Source organism: Microplitis demolitor, chromosome 10, assembly GCF_026212275.2.
Source record: "Microplitis demolitor isolate Queensland-Clemson2020A chromosome 10, iyMicDemo2.1a, whole genome shotgun sequence".
Lineage (NCBI taxonomy): Eukaryota > Metazoa > Arthropoda > Insecta > Hymenoptera > Braconidae > Microplitis > Microplitis demolitor.
Genome location: NC_068554.1, coordinates 118,360 through 136,741, shown reverse-complemented (window position 1 = coordinate 136,741; position 18,382 = coordinate 118,360). Strand labels below are relative to the sequence as shown.

Below are 18,382 nucleotides of genomic sequence, written 5' to 3'. Positions count from 1 at the left end.
TAAATAGTTTAGCCAGAATTATAATTTTTTTACAATAACTTTTAATTGTAAATTTAAAAAATACTTAAAGTTTAATTCTTTAGTGCGGGCAAAGAGACTGACGGAATAGAAAAAAAAAAAAAAAAAAAAAAAAAAAAAAAAAAAAAAAGAGATTGCTCGGGAAGTAATAATTTAAAAAGTTTGTCCATTAATTCCGTCTGTTACTTTAATCAGTAGTTGGAGGCACGAATAAATTTTTATAATTATAAGAATTTCATAATATAATATTAGATATGATTAAACGATTAACTTAACAACTATTAATTACTAATTGATTAATCACTTAAACGAGTTAGTGTGCTTTGTCGAATAAATAAAATGAATTTTTATTTACAGCGGATTGTCGAGATCCAACGTGTAGCAGCCACGGAGCGTGTGTCGCGGGTAAATGTTACTGCAAAGCAGGCTGGCAGGGAGAAAAATGTGACCAAGTGGACCAGAGGATCTATCAGTGTCTTCCTGGATGTTCGGACCACGGATCCTACGATCTAGAAACCGGAGCTTGTATTTGCGAGGAGCATTGGACTGGCGGTGATTGTTCCCAGTCGAGTTGTAGTCTCGATTGTGGATCTCACGGGTCATGCGAGCAAGGTCTTTGCAAGTTAGTACTCTTTAAATAATTTATTCTTAAAATTATAATTTAATAATTTCGATCTATTTTATAAGTGATTCAATAAATTGGCGTGTTTGCTGGCCCACTGACGTTTCATTCTTATAAGTAATATAATTTATTACGGATTATGATGAGACTTTTTTTTAGATGCCACGATGGTTGGACGGGTACCAAATGTGATCAGAAGCCATGCGACCCCCGTTGCGCCGAACACGGCCAGTGCAAAAACGGTACTTGTGTTTGCAGCCAAGGATGGAACGGACGCCACTGTACTTTACGTAAGTACTTTACTCTTATTTTATTGTCTAATTTAATAATTCTTACCGTAATAAATTAACGTACCTCTAAAGTGATCAAAAAATTTTTCTTTAAAACTAATTGATATATTTATTATTATTTTTTTTTAATTCTAATAAAAATTAAAAATTAAATTTATTGTTATTAATTTTTAGCTGGGTGTGAAAATGGTTGTAGCAGACACGGAATATGTACACTTCAAAATGGAGAATACAGTTGTGAGTGTTCTGCTGGTTGGGCTGGTAGAGACTGCAGTATTGAACTTGAGACTGAATGTAAAGACGAGATAGATAATAATAATGGTAAGTACTTTTATTATTTTATTTTTATTTTATTATATCAATTACTAATTATTTATTGTAATTATTTTTATAGACGGAATGATGGATTGTTTTGATAGCGAATGCTGTTCGCAACCAGCGTGTTCAAAGCACTTAATGTGCTTAGTGAGCAGTGACCCGGTAGAAGTACTTCTCCGCAAACAGCCGCCCAGCGTAACGGCATCCTTCTGGCTGCGTGTAAAATTCCTCATCGAGGAGAAAAGCGTCCAGAGTTACGTCCACGTTGACGAGTATGACGAAAGGTAAGATCAGCTTTTTATTATGTTTGATTAGTACAAATGATTACCTTTAAGATAATTTATTATAAAAAAATTTTAAAATTTAAAAAAAAAAAAAATTATTTTTCGTAATTGATAGTTTTCAAAAAATAGATGAAAAAAAAAAAAAAAAAAAAAAAAAAAAAAAAACATTCATAAAATAAGTAATAAAAATAAAATAATTTTTTTTTTGCCAGTAGGTTTCGCGATAGATTAATTAATTAATAAATGATAAATATAATTGCCACGATTTTGTAATAAATATTCGAGGCACGCGGCGTGCGATTTGTAAATTTATTTTATTTAATTAAATATCTTGCTAGACGTCATTTTACTCGATTGTTTTTATTATTCACGACAGGGAACAAACACAATCAATTAAATCAACAAATCGTTATATTATTTATTTATTTATTTTTTTTTTGACACAAATTTTTATTTGATTGAAATAACTGATAAATAAAACTATTGAACATACGATTGTAAAATATAAAATTTTCTAAAGACAGAAAATCGGTAAATTCTAAACAACGTTATGGGGATCATGGGAAAGATGTATAAAGTCAAAGTTACAAAAATTACTTAGACATTTACAACGACACTCAACGAAACACTCTGCTCAGTACATGGGACATGAAAAATAAAAAGTGAAAAATAAAATGTGTACGTAGTCGGTAGTCGACAGTCGATAGTCGGTAATCTCTGTCGTGAAGGACGGTCAAGTAGGAAGGACGTCTAGCTGTAGTTTTATTTAACGTGTCCCACGGGATGGTACGTTTTAAATCGCTGTCGAATCTTGTCGAAAACCCTCAGGTCTGCCGCGCTGGGTGGTGAAAAGCTCACTCCAACCGGAGCTCCTTTTAAAAAAAAACTCTAACCATATAAACCGACCATCCGATTCCTAGTGTTTGTAACCTGCCACCACCTTTCCCTCTCCTGGATTTCAAATGCATTGACGATCGCTTCGATAATATTGCTATTCAATACACAACTAACTCTTTAAATAATTCAATTATTTTAATTAAAATAATAAATTTATTTTATAAAATAGTCTAAGATTAAAATTATATAAATTATAAAAAATAGAATTAGTTGTGTAAAGTTAATATTGCCAAGACGTATCTGTTGTTAAATTGCATTTGTACTCAGGGGAATCGTGTAATTGTCTAGTGTTTTAACCTTATGTGTTTAAACCTTAAACCATATCACCAATATCACTCACCCAATAGCCGTTTGTGACTCAGTCCGCAAAGAAATTATCATTGATAAATAATAATGAGACAAATAAGAGTTTAAAAAAAAAAAAAAAAAAAAAAAAAAAAGTTTTATTAATTCACGAACTAGCATTTGCTTTCGCGTACCTTTTCTTGATTAGTTCCTTTCCGTATTGTTATATATCATTATTATTATTTTTTATTATTATTATTATTATTATTATCATTATTATTTTATTTATTTATTATTTTATTATTATTATTATTATATGGCTAAAGTTTTTAAATTGCTAAGATTAGTATTTTAAGAATAATGGCGGATAAATGCTAGCTATTTCATTATGTGCACTTTTTCTATTATATATACATATAAATAATAATTGCCCATGAATTAGGATCGGGCAAAGCGAAAGGATCAAATGGTAATGAATTGAGTATCGAGTTGGTAAATTAATTGTTTGTATTGATCAGATTGAGAACAGTAGTTGATTAATTTGTCGACTCGATTCTCGGATTCAGCCGGATGACAGACACAAGTTTTAAACTGGATTAATCTTTTTTTCTTTTTTTTTTTTTTTTATTATTGTTTTTTTTTTTTTTTTTTTTTTGGGATAAGAATGACGGTGATGGGAGCGAGTGGGAATTAAGTCCGAAGATATCACGAGTATCAATCAATTTGTTAGCTGTCACCGGAAGACAGCTCGATATTCTCTATTTGTTAATATACATCAATATACATCATGATCACGCTACATGTCTAGTCAAATCGATTCGCGAAGTTCAATTCAGGTCAACACATTGATATATCAACAAATAAACCTTGGCATCAACAATTATTATTATTATTTTTTAATTTTTTTCGGTCGGAAATATAAAATTATGTTGAAAAATATTTTGAATCAGAAAGTCTGCAAGTATAGAAATGAATACTTTTTTTTATACTTAGAAATACTTCGAAACCCACTTACCGATGCATGAAACTTTTAAATTGTCGCGGGATAAAATAAATCACGCGTTGACGTACGTTACTCGTAAAGTGACTCGAGAGTTAGTCTCAAGACGTTGATCTTGTGAGTAAATTTAAACCATATACGTATAAACCAATCTATTTTGAATTTTCTTAGCATCAACGCAAATGCAAACGCAAACGTGAATTTCAAGTTGTTGTAAAATAACAACGGATAAAACGAAAAATAATGTTAAATTGTATATATAAAAGTACGAGGATATAACAACAACAACAACAACAACAACAAACTAGTAACAACGAGTAGGGTACAGAGGTATAGTACAGTAGGCCGTGTAATCGATTTTAGAGTTTTCAGTCTAGTGTAAAAGAGTAGAAAAGAAAAAGTTTTGTCAGACACACATGGGAATAGCTACACTAGTCTAGTGCGATCGATAATCACTCTACTCGTTCTCCCAACTGAGTAACGTTACGTTACGTTACGTTATTTTATTTATTTTTTATTTTCGAATACGAGCCAATACAAACAATCTCATCGAGTAAATTGTTAACACAAACAGTTGAATTTTACTTACTGCGAAAAATAATGACAAACTTTTATAAATTATTACTTATTTTCGTATATTTTCGTTTAACTTATTTTTTTAAATTTTTATTTACCCTAACAAATTGTGTCTGTCATCAAAGTATCTCTATATGTTGAGTGTATCTACTGAGAAAAGTGAAGCAAAAAAAATATTACTGATCATCTAAAGTAAATAAAATTAAAACATTTGATTAGTTTATTTTTTATCTAATAATTTTTAGTTATATGATTATTACTCATCTATGAGAAAAAAAAAAAAAAAAAAAAAAAAACGACGTCGGTATCCTTTCCGTGATTTTTCAATTACAAACAAGTAGATCTATATGAAGATCATAATTAATTTTTTATATGAAAGAAAAAATCTTTAAAAAATAATTAAAGTTTTGAGTTTATTTATTTATGAAAAAAAAAAAAAGCTTGATTTTTGTCAGTAAAAAAACGAGTGAATGATATAAATATGAGTGGCTGAAGAATACAATAGTATGTATGACAAAGTACGCTTGATTAGTGTGTCTACGTCTATTGTGTCTTTAAATAACGTACAGAGCATTGCAACAACGAGAGTAAGTGAACGAAAGTTTTTTAAAATAATAACAATAATAATGATAATAATGTGTAAGTGCGTGAGTGAATGACGAGCGAATGAAAGTAATCGAGAAAGCTTTGTTTAAATAAATATTGTTTTATTATTTTTTTTCTAAAAAAATTAATTATTGAAAAGAATAAATTTATTAAAAGAAGCTTTCTCGTTCGCTGCACGCGTCAACGGTTTTATCCATAAATATAATTGTGAATATGAATAAATAAAAAAACCGTGTGTAACGTGTTGCGAATTTTGTGTTCTCGGGTGTGCAATGTTGCGTACGAGCATCGTTATTACCCGCGCAAGTGGGTGTTCTGTGACCGTGGTAACGCCCTTTCTTCTCGTTGGTTTTCCCACACGTAGTGCGTTCTGGAGTTCCTTTACACCGTGGTAAGTTGCAGCTCAGCTCTCGCTAACAAAAAAAATGCAAACCAAACGTTCATATGTCCAGTTTCATTTATGCATCCCGCTCGTTACCAACATATCATATATATTATATATATATATATAAATAAATACATGTTTTCATAGCTCCATACTCTTGGCCTGTCTCTTTTTTAATTACATATTATATTATTATTATTATTATTACTATTATTTTATGTTACACTTTTTAATTATCATCATTATTAATCATATATGTCTACTTATTGTTCTGCTCGTTTAATCTTCGGTTTCTTAATTCATTAATTATTTCATTTATTTAAATAGCTCGATTTTTATAATCGGTCTCTTTTTATTATATTAAGCTTGTTTCACTTTATTTTCGCTCTTATTTTTCACGGCCCTTATACTCCGATCTCCAAATTTATAAATATGCAATCTTATTATTATAAAAAATTATCAAAAATTTTTTTTTTTCCAAAATCATTTCGACTGTTTTCGTAGTCAATCTTCATTTCCAACTGTCACATTAATAAGACATTTAGAAAAAAAAAATCGTATCGGAGTATAATGACCAAATTCATACGAGCAGTCTCTATATGTCTTAAATATCTGTGATGTTGTCAGATTGTTCTTTAAAACTATAATTTTATGTTATGTATTGTCTTGTCCTAGTAAGTTCTTTAGTCCCATTTACATTAGACTTGTATATGTTTTTATTAACTTGGGAAAATAATTATTTGTTTATTATCAAAAAAAACAAAAAAACATTTAAAAAAAAAAAAAAAAAAAAAAATTCCTGAGTCTTGTGTTGTTTTTTGTGTTGCGAGGCTTGTACTCATTGTAATCCTTGTCAAACCTTTTTAGTGAACGTCCTTTTAGCATTTTGTACACATATATATATATATCTATGTATATGTATATATATATATATATATATATATATATCATAATTATTGTTATTATTATTATTATACATTACCGCTAATTAATTGCGCGCTACACCATTTGGTTAAACTCTAATTTTGTTAATTTTATTTAAATTTATATTAAATTTATTAACTTTTAAATTTTTTAATACACAACAACAAAATTACAAGCACAATCGGTAACTAAAATAATAATAATCGGCTTTAAATAATTAAAATACAAAATAAAACAAATAACGATACTTGTTTAAAAGTTTATAAATAAACATATTGTTCCAATCATTATCCTGTCCTTTGTCTAAGTCTGTACTGTCTACAGTGTACCACACAACAAACCTTGTCCAGTCAGACCCAACAAACAACCACAAACCTTGTGTCTGTCTGTCCATTGTCTATTTCCGTCCATTACCAACAAAAAAGACAACAAATATTATTAAATATTTCCCATTTTATTCGTGGTAGAAAAAAAAAAAAAAAAAAAAAAAAAAAAAAAAAAAAACATCAACTTTTTTTACTTTGACTAAATTTTTAAATTTGAAAAGAAAGCAAAAAAAATAAAAATAAAAATAATAGCTCATTTTACTTGAAAAATAATTTCGAAGAAATGAGCTAAAAATTAAGTAAATGAGGCATGTGCACGCGATAACTGTCGGCAATAAATGCAATTACTCTGTATTGCCGATGTGCCTCGACTACTCCGCGAAATATTTTTCTTATATATTTATAAATAAATATAAATTCTATATAAATAAAATAAAAGTTTAAATAAACAGTTGCCGACTCTAGAGTCATACATGCGCGAGAGACACCGCTCGTTATTTATTATTTATTTTATTTATTTTTTTTTTTTTTAGTTCGTTACATTATTTATAGGTTGGTGTCTGTACTAATCTCAATGTGTTTTTTTTTTTTTCTAAATAACAATTATTGCTATTATGATTATTATTCATTATTATATTTAGTTATTTAATTTATAATTATTACCATTTGTTATGGTTTGAAATTAATAATTAATTAAGTAGTTGACAACAGTGCCTGCCGCCTTGCTGTGCTCGTACTTGGAGGATCAGCACCACCCTGGACTGTTTGATCCTCAAGTCATTGGCACCGTGCAAGCTGCAACGACGTCAAGTGGTTTTAAATTTTTTATTTTTCACTTGAAATTATTCGACTATATTTTTAATATTTATTTATTTATTTTATTTTTAACAACCGGAGTTTAATCTAGAGTTTATTTACTTGGCTGGAGTCAATTCAGAGTTAAATCAATTTTTCATATTTTCAGTCTTCCAAGTTTACGATTTTTCAAATTGGTACACTTACAAATAATCAATAAATATGAAATTTAGTCGAATAATATTAAAAAAAATTTTTAGGGAGAGTAACAAAGATGAACCAGGGAGTGCGATCCTCCAAGCTGACTCTCCCATGTTCGCAAGTTCATTAGGAACTAAAACATATTATTTTTATACATTTCTATACACACACTCATCAACAACAACAACAACAACAACAACAACAACAACAACAACAACAACAACATTAACAACAACGAAAAAAAAAAAAAAAATATATATATATATATATATACATTTATATATATTTATTAAAAATGCATCATGTTTGTATAGCTTGTTATGTATGCAACGAAATAATATTCCACGAGCTCGGGGTATAAATCGTTGTAACATTTGTTATAATATCCCGTGCACTAAAAAATATACTCACCATTTTTTTTTGCATATCATATCAAACTTTACAACGCAATATCATTATTATTATTATTATTATTATTATCATCATCATTATTTACTATTATTATGATTATTATTATTATTATCGCCTATTTTATCATTCAGCACACGATTGCTTAAATAATTTCAAGCTTTACAATTTTACATTTTTTACGCAATCCCTTTTTTTATATATATATTTATATAATACACAACACATATATACACATACATCTATACGTATACGTATATATATTTAAACCCATTATATGCATGCAAATGTCATTTGACTTGATCAACTTTATGTCCTATGGGATAATTTAATAATTCCAAACGGTTTAATATTCTCATGGCTTTTTGATCTGAAACCTCATTAAATTCTTTACACTGTAAATATATATGTATATATATTAATTTAAATAAAAATGTATCAGTATCAGGCAAGTTTCGCGTACATTTCATTGTCCAGTTGTAAAATCTATTTGTTCCGCTCGTCGCTTCAAAATTCGGCCCGGTCGAGCATTCCCACATTCTGTTCTCTCTCTCTCTCTCTCTCTCTCTATATATATATATATATATATACGAGACAATACAATACAGTAAGCATAGATATATAATATATATCTATGTATACGTAATATACGATAGAATGGGAATGGAAGAGCGAGTTTGTTGGCAGAGCGCTTATCGATCTGGTGCGCATTCTCTATATCCAAACCAAGCAAAGTGAGAATATTAAATCGCATAGAATCGTTGATCGGGAAAGCTGATTCGTCTATATATATATATATATAGCGTATAGATAGAATAATTGCATGGATGGATTTTAGCGCAGTGCGCTTGCTAAAATTCATCCTCAAATATATACAATTGATGACGGTCGTTGTCATCAATTGATGATCGGTCCGAGTGAACACAGCTCATGCAATTAAATATAATAAAATTTATAGTACGTTATTTTACAATAACGAATCAGCAGTCTCGAATAAATAATTTCATTGTCAAAAAAAAAAAAAAAAAAAAAAAAAAAAAAAATATTACACTATATTCACAATACATTACTGTAATCCATAATACATACATAACACATTATAATATCATAAATTAGAAGCACGTAGTTTATATGACATTTGTCACAGTCGAGTCGCAGTGATGCGGGGCCAAGTTGTTACGGAACAAGGACTTGGAATAGTAGGAATACGTGTATCAGTCGACAGGACATCACGATTTGGGTTTACACTGACACGCGCAGGTGGATGGTAAGTATTTTCATACATTATTTTATATTATTATTATTATTATTATTATTATTATTATTTTTAATTTTAACTGCGCCAACTGTTTTGCGGTTGATTATAATAATAATAATAATTATTATGATTATTATTATTATTATTATTATTATATACATGCATTGGGTATGCAGTAAGCAGATGTAGAAAGTAAAAAGGAGACGTCAAAGCTAAATTCAATATCGCTAAAAGCTTGCTAATTATTCCATCGTATCTAGGGGTATTATGAGGATTAGCCTTTCTGTGTTATAGACGGACAAATCCTCTTGTCGATTTAATATCATGAATTATCAACAGAAATTCATTCACTCAAATTAACGAGCATTTGGTTATGATAACTTGGTATATAAAGAGCTTAGACCAAGATTATTGCTTCTTTGATTTTTAAAATTTTCTCTTTTTAAATGCACACCAAACGCACAAACTTTATTACTATTTTTCTTTATTATTGATTAGTTAATTAAATAATTTGTAGATTTAAATTGACCGTTAAAATTATCGAGGTGTGCATTTTTTTTTTTTTTTTTTTTTTTTTTTTTGACTAATAAAATTTGTTAATTGTTAATTGTAAATTGTAATGAAATTAAGATATTTGTAGGATTTGATTATTGAGATCTAAACTCGAGACACTAAAACATCATTAGACATGGTACTGTAACACGTGACGTAACAGAGACTGAGTGAAACAATTGAAGCAAATAATGATTGATGATTCACTTACAAACATTTCATTGGGTATCTCGTAATCAGGTTCGACATTCTGGTGAATGGTGGAGGAGCAGTGACACTTCAGTTCCAGCGTAACCCCTTTGATCCACTCACTAGGACGGTGTTTGTGCCGTGGAATCAAATAGTTGTGTTGCCGCCAGTCGTAATGACTTTGCCCCAAGAGCGTAAACCCCATAAATCCAATCTACCACCTATTCCAGCTGTTGGTAAGCATTCGCTATTTATTTTATTATTCAACCACACAAGGGAATCTTTGAGTAGTTTGAGTAGACAACAGTTGATTAATTAATAGCTTACAGCAAAATAATAAATATATATTTATTTATTTTGATTATTATTAACAGGATTCCCTGGATTTCCCGGACTATCGATGGGGCTCTTTGTCAGCAATGGAACTTTCCGTGAGCCCTGCATGGAGCACAATCATGAGACACTTAGACCAATAATTGTGGGCACGTGGATGCCTGAAAAAGTCGGAGGTTTGCCAGGAAGAAGTTTAGTTTTAGCAGAAACTCAGGTTTGTTATAAAATATAAACTTTTTTATAATATCAAATAAATGAAAAAATATTAATTGAATTTATTTTATCAGATTGTCCAAGAAAGCATACCAATACCCGGTTCAAACGTCCATTTAATGTACCAAAGTAGCCAAGCAGCCGGCTATTTATCTACTGTTCGTATGCAACTTACAGGACCAGTGATTCCCGTATCCCTTACTCATGTCCATGTCCACGTTGAAATAGAAGGTTCCGTGCACACTAAAACCTACGAGGCTGATCCAAATCTCACTCATACCTTCGCATGGAACAAACGTAATGTTTACAAGCAAAAAGTATACGGAGTAGCGCAGGCTCGTGTGTCAGTAGGTTACCAGCATTCGAGTTGTCCATCAATAATATGGGAGACACAAACCGCGACTCTTCAAGGTTTTGACGTCGACATATCAGACGTAGGTGGCTGGGGATTAGATATCCATCATCACTATAATTTCCATGAAGGAATTTTACAAAAAGGTGACGGTTCTACACTTCATTTCAAACAGTATCCGCGTACTGTAAAAGTTGTTATGGGAACTGGTTTGCAGCGTAGTTTAGTTTGTCAAAATTGCGACGGTTTAGCTAAAGATGCACGTCTGCTGACACCAGTAGCTCTTGCAAGTGGTCCAGACGGCAGTATATATGTTGGTGATTTCAATTTAGTACGTCGTATAACGCCGAAAGGCAATGTGTATACGGTATTAATATTAAGCGCTACCCAAGTTGCTTATCAGTATTATTTATCAGTATCTCCGGCGGACGGACATCTGTACATAAGTGATCCGGAAAAACATCGTATACTAAAAGCCCTGTCTCTAGATGAGGTTCCTGATCCTAGCATAAATATAGAACCAGTTGTAGGAAGCGGAGAACGTTGTATACCCGGTGATGAAGGCCACTGTGGTGATGGTGGTCCAGCGATACTTGCTAAGCTGGCTCATCCCAAAGGCATCGCTATTGCCGCAGACAAAACAATGTATATTGCTGATGGTACTAATATACGGGCGGTTGATCCTGATGGAATAATTCATACGCTTGTTGGACACCATGGTCATCATAATCACTGGTCACCAGCCCCCTGTATTGGTGCTATACCTGCTCATCAGGCACAACTTCAGTGGCCTACTGGATTAACACTCAGTCCATTAGATGGCACACTACATTTCATTGATGATCGACTTGTACTTAAGCTAACAAGTGATTTAAAAGTACGTGTAGTTGCTGGGACTCCTTTACACTGTACCAGTAGCGCCAATACTCAACCAGATATGAAAATTAATTCGACTGTTGGAGGCAATGGCAGTGGTATCAGTTACAAAAAATCTGATCAAGTTTTAGGTTCTGTATTAGCTGTTAGTTTTAGTCCAACTGGAGATCTCTATATCGCTGACAGTGATTCCCATCGTGTTAATTCAATTCGGGTGGTTGATTCATCAGGCAAGATGTCGCATTACGCTGGTAGACTTCAGGAACGTTTTCGTGATCAGTGTGAATGCAGCAATTCAACTAAAAATATTATTATATGTCCTTGTAATGAAGATACCAGCAGCACAGAGACATTGCTATCTTCTAATGCTAAATTTACTGCAATATCTGCGTTAGCGGTTACGCCCGATGGTGTTTTACATGTTGCTGATCAAGGTAGTCTTCATATACTGGCGTTACAGCCTTATTTACCGAGTTTAGAAGAATCTGGAGAATTTCAAATACCCTATCCACCATCAAATGAAATTTATGTCTTCAATAGATATGGACAGCATACTGTCACAAAAGATTTGACTACTGGAACCACAAGATACGCATTTTTGTACTCTAAGAATACGAGCTTTGGAAAATTGTCAACAGTAACCGACAGTGCTGGTAATAAAATAACATTTCTACGTGATTACAGTGGAGTTGTGAGTTCTATTGAAAATACTCAAGACCACAAATCAGAGTTAAAAATATCTGGAATTGGATTTCTTGTTAAATTATCAGAAACAGGTAGATCAGAAATTTCACTGGATTACGACAGTGAGACAGGTTTACTTACCAGCCGTTGTGGTGGTGGTGAAACCTATATATATAATTACGATACATTGGGACGGGTATCAAATATAATATTGCCAACTGGTGAAAATATTAAATTGATATCTGGTCTATCAGATAATGAAGCTCTTTCAGTAAAAGTTGAAGCGCCACTTCAGGCGTTGGCTAAGACAAATAAAAATCGTATTATTGAATTTAAAATACAAAAAGAACGATCTAATATATTGACAATAACAGACGCTGCAAAAATATACCGCGCAATTTCTTTTCCGAATAATAATAGTCTTGAAGTTATTTTGCCTAGCGGCGGACGTATACTAACAGCAGCAACAACAAAGCATCCATTACTTGAGGCTGCATTGCCTGTTGAAGCCGAAATGCTACCCATGTGGAGTTACCAAATGCTTACACTAGGTGAATTAATAAATACTATGACAACAACGTATAATTTAGTTGGAGATGTAAGTCATCCACAGCAGACTCTAAATCGTGAAATTTGGGTCAATGATTCACGTGTAATAGGCGTTAAATTTGAACAATTATTGAGACGTGAAACATTTTATGTTCAACCATCAAATCCATTATTAAATGTGACATTTGATTTAGCTGGTTTACCATTGAGTTGGCAGCCTCAGTACGGACACAGTCTTAATATAACTTATGACAGATTCAATCGTATCCAAAACTGGCAATGGGGAGCGTCTAATGAGTCATATAATTACGATCGTCGTGGACAATTGTCTGAGGTTACAAATAGCCAAGATGGTACTAAACGTTACACATACAATGATTTTAATGCTTTGTCTAAAATAACTCTAGCAAGTAAACGGGAATTCTCATTGGAATACGATGAGAATGGAGGACTAAGACACATTATTTTACCAGCAGGTACACGGCACTCATTTTCATGTCAGGCATCATTGGGATTCCTTCGTGTTACTTATACACCACCAGGCAGTACCAGATCCTACTTACAGCACTACAGCCACGAAGGAAACCTTTTACAAACTGTTTTCCCTGGTGATGGTGCACGTATTGTTTATCGTTATCATCCTTGGGGCCAATTATCTGAAATAGTTCATGGAGATGGAAAAAGTGAAATACGCTACACTGAAAGTGGACTTCCCTCGGAGGTTATTCATACGGAAAAGGATGTTGAGTATCGGTGGGACTATCAGTACAGTGCGGGGCTACTAATTGAAGAGCGAATTGATTTTGAAGCCAAAACAGGACTAAGTAATGCTAAATTTACATTTGACTATGATGCCAATTATCGTTTGATTGCAGTACAGGGTAGAATTGGCGGGCAAACATTGCCCGCTCATACTATGGCTTACAGTTCTAAGACTGGAGCACTAGAACAGATTGGACAGTTCAAAGTTAACCGGCCTGCTGCTAATGAAACAATTGTTTACGACGGTACAGCTGTATTTTCACGTGTCACTGATAAATACTTCCTTGAAACACAAGTAAAGGTAACAATTCACGGTCTAGTTGTCTTTAGAATGGAATTTACTCACGACTCTAAAGGACGGATTAATCAAACACGAACGGACACCAGCAATGTCGGAGTAAACACTTATACTAATGTTAAAAATTATACTTGGGATTCAGATGGCCAGCTAACGGGAATTGACGCTCAAGAACCCTGGGGCTTTCGGTATGATGGTAATGGCAACATGCTATCACTTACTTATCGTGGCAATACCATTCCAATGGAATACAATAATCTTGATCGTATTGTTAAATTTGGAGACGGACTCTACAAATATGATAATCGTGGTCAAGTAATACAAAATGCTCGAGAAGAGAGATTTAATTATAATGCAAAAGGTCTGTTAATAAGAGCGACAAAAAAAGGCCGGTTCGATGTCAGATATTATTATGACCATTTAGACCGACTTGCAACACGTAAAGATAATTATGGTAACGTCACCCAATTCTTTTATAACAATCAAAAGCGCCCGCATGAAGTCAGTCAGATTTATAGCCCAAGAGATGGCAAAGTTATGTCTCTTATTTACGACGACCGCGGTCATTTGATTTACGCCCAAATATACCGTCATAAATATTATATTGCTACAGATCAATGCGGTACCCCTATTATGATTTTTAATCAGTATGGCGAGGGTATTAGAGAACTTATGAGATCTCCGTATGGACATATTGTTTATGACTCTAATCCTTATCTTTATTTGCCGGTTGATTATTGTGGTGGACTTTTGGATAAGGTTCGTTGCTATTATTATTATTATTATTATTATTATTATTATTATTATTATTATTATTATTATTATTATTATTATTATTATTATTATGCTGCTGATAATGATTAGCTAATTAATTGAGTTTATGTGTTGTTTTATTAATAGGTTACTTCGTTGGTTCATATGCCAAATGGTAAAGTCTATGATCCATTGATAGGACAATATATGTCACCATTATGGGAAAATGTTCTCGATCGTATTGCGACACCAACTCATCTTCATTTGTATAGATTCAATGGAAATGATCCGATTGATGTAAGATATGCACGGGAACGTAATCAACCAACAGGTAAATTTATCAGTAATAATTAAACTATTAAGCTATTAAATTATTTATTAAATATTTTTATTATTAATTACAGATCACATATCATGGTTAAATTTACTGGGGTATGATTTAAAAAGTTTGGCGCCACAGCTTTTCCCCGAGCAACTACCGGATGATCAAGTCCCACCTTCACTTAATCCCCAGGCTTTGATATTCGGTGGTAAAAAGAAGACACGAAATCTGGGCGTTCAATCTGGATTTTTAGCCCACATTTCACAGCGACACTCTGGTGATGCGGCATCTCTACTTGCGCCACCTAGATCAGCATTGAAAAAAGATCCAAGCGAGTTAATTCCATCACGATTGGGCGCTGCCTCAGATCCACCATTTGGTCAAGGAATTCTCGTGTCACGAACTGCTGACGGTAAAGCCGTTGTGTCATCTGTTCCAGCTGCCAATCAGATTTATCGCGATGTCTTTACAACTGTATTCAATCGTTCATATTTCCTGCCATTTAGTTTCGTGGTGCACAGCGCTCAGCAAGACGCATTTTATTTTGTCAAAGAAGAAACATGGAAGTCAAATGATGATAAGGGGCAACTTAAACGTCTTGGCGGTCAAGTAAATACGACATTTCACGAGAGTGAAAATGGTAGTGGTAGCACTGTTGATGTTAAAATACACGGTGCAAGTTATGTAGTTAATTTAAGGTATGGAACCACTGCCGAGAAAGAGAAACAGCGGCTTTTACATCACGCAAAAATCACCGCAATACGGAAAGCTTGGCATCGCGAACGTGATGCACTAAAAGCAAATACTCCAACTTCCATTGAATGGATGGTCGCCGAGCAAGATGAAATAGTTAAAGATGGATCAGCTTCTAATTATGACGGTGAATATATTCATGACGCACAATTATATCCAGAATTAGCAGAAGATCCTTACAATATTAGATTTGTTAAAAAAATAAATGACTCGTCGAGTAAAAAACGACGTAGGAGGAGAGGCACTTTGACAGTCTGCAAACACTGGCGACTTGATGGATTATGCTAAATTACAATTAAATAATACTATAATATTAATAATAATAATAATAACAATTAAATGCATATAAAAATGCACATCAACTATCAAAATGTTTTGTACCAAAGTCTATTTGTGTATTTCACAGATGCCAAAACAATTAATTAATTAATTAATTATTAATAATAATTAAGCCATAGACCTATATCGTAAGATAAGTATGAGTGATGATTATTGACAAGTTATTTATAAATAAATCTGGTGTAATAAATGAACTCTTGTGTGAGAATTGCGTCCAATAGCTACTTGTCAGTTGCGGTCAACAAACTGTACCACTTAAAGTATCAACAGTTTAGTTTAAGGCCATTACAAGCATCTGTGCAAATAGCTTTGCGTGAAAAAAAAAATATATATAATATACCAGATATTTTAATTAACATATGATTTGTCAATAAGATTTTTTAATAAGTGGGGATCCTAGTCAATAAAATTAGCTTTACATAACGCAGACGCTAATTAACCGATGGAAAGTCATGGAAAATTGTATACGATTGATATTTTAAAAATATTGTTAAAGATCTTAATGACAAATATATTGTTAATTATTTTATTATTTTATTAAGTAAGACTGCAGTAATTTATTTAAATGATAATAATAATAATAATTGTAAGAAAAGAATAATAATAATGATAATTTATAAAATTGGCGATCCGAATTACACACTGACATTAATATTTTATTTTATTTTTAAATTACGTGGTGCTTTTCCTCCAGTGCTGAGTGATGCAATTGATTGCTTGATTTTAAAACAAAATGGATCGCAAAGACACTAAATAAAAGAATTTATTTAAAAAATGGAGGGCCAGAGCGATATTTTTTAAGTGATAGCGATAGCGTCCATGTACGATGTGTTGTTCAAAGTGATAATGCGAAAATGTTTTAATAAAAAAAAATTTAGAATATAAAATAAATTTTAATTAACAATAAAATTATAATTAAAACGACTTATCAAAAGTCTACAGGCTGATCTTACGACCGCGACAAGCGAGTAATACCGAATTGATCATTTATCGGTATACTGTAATACGTATTTATAAAAAAAAAAAAAAAAACAAAAAACAAAAAAAAAATATATATATATATATATATATAAGTAAATAAATAAAATACATGTGCTTGCTTATTAAAAAAAAAAAAAAAAAAAAAAAAAAAAAAAAAAAAAGTAAAATAATTAATTAATAATATATCTTATTACAATAAATTTAAGTATCAGTTGCTTTAAAAAGTTCTATAAATATATTCACATATATATATAAATATATTTTTATTTATCAATTTTTTAAATATTTGATTTATAGTTTTTTTTATGAGATTATTTTTTATGTAAAAAAAAACGTATCTAGAATATTTTTTAAAATGTCAAACATCAATCGCGTTGTTAATAAAATAAATAACTAATTAATATGCAGAGTAAATTTATTAATCCGATTTTTAAAATCTATTTAAATTTATTATAACTTAAAATGAATTCTTGTTTGTAGATTAACCTATTCCAATACACATAAACTTACTATAGCTCATACTATAGTTTCATTACTGTAGTATATTTATCTATGTATTACAACATGTATTTTTATAGGTTAAGATATGTATTATCATAAAAATACATTTAAACTTAAACAAATTAAAGTAAATCTAAATAGATTTTAAAAATAAGGAAGCTTAAATATAAATTTATAATTTAAACTTGCTTGCATCAATAAATTTTTTATGATAATAATAATAATAATAATATTTATTATTAACTGACTATTAAATTCTGTAGTAGATTTTTGCACAGAGTTAAAAAAAACATACACACACATACTCACGAATTGGTGGCTTTGAATTAACGGCGCATTATCGAAATTTGAGATAAATTGGAAGTAAATAATTGTCAAAGCCAGATAATTAAGCTAAAATTAAAATTTAACGTTTACTGTCACGCTGTAAACTCTTTTACCTTAATGAAACTATATATAAATAAATATATATGTATAATATATATTTTATTTATATATTAAATTAAATAATATAATAAAAATAATAACCGACTGTATTTATTGTAAATAGTCACGATGTTTGCTATGGTATAATTATAATAATATATTATAAATATAAATATATATATAAAAAAAATATATATATATAAATATAAATATATCTGTAATTGGATGATCTGCCTGAACATATGCCCAACAAAATCTTATCCTATCTCACAAACAATATCTACATTAAATCAGATAAATAAAATA

At 31.1% G+C, this 18,382-nt stretch overlaps 1 protein-coding gene across 3 annotated transcripts in view; it reads left to right on the top strand.

Annotated features, from left to right (window-relative positions):
* LOC103571897 (teneurin-a) overlaps positions 1–17,184 on the top strand; it is a 251,588-nt gene extending 234,404 nt beyond the window's left edge. For 2 of the 3 annotated variants that reach the window (XM_053742568.1, XM_053742570.1), the window contains 11 exons: positions 376–640; positions 800–930; positions 1,105–1,251; positions 1,325–1,532; positions 5,261–5,287; positions 9,083–9,202; positions 9,986–10,170; positions 10,309–10,481; positions 10,555–14,760; positions 14,902–15,085; positions 15,159–17,184. In XM_053742568.1, coding sequence (XP_053598543.1) covers positions 376–640; positions 800–930; positions 1,105–1,251; positions 1,325–1,532; positions 5,261–5,287; positions 9,083–9,202; positions 9,986–10,170; positions 10,309–10,481; positions 10,555–14,760; positions 14,902–15,085; positions 15,159–16,117 — 6,605 coding nt within the window. In that variant the 3' untranslated portion in view covers positions 16,118–17,184. The remainder of the gene's footprint in view (positions 1–375; positions 641–799; positions 931–1,104; positions 1,252–1,324; positions 1,533–5,260; positions 5,288–9,082; positions 9,203–9,985; positions 10,171–10,308; positions 10,482–10,554; positions 14,761–14,901; positions 15,086–15,158) is intronic. The other variant, XM_053742569.1, reaches the window with a different exon arrangement.
* Positions 17,185–18,382: the final 1,198 nt, after the last annotated feature.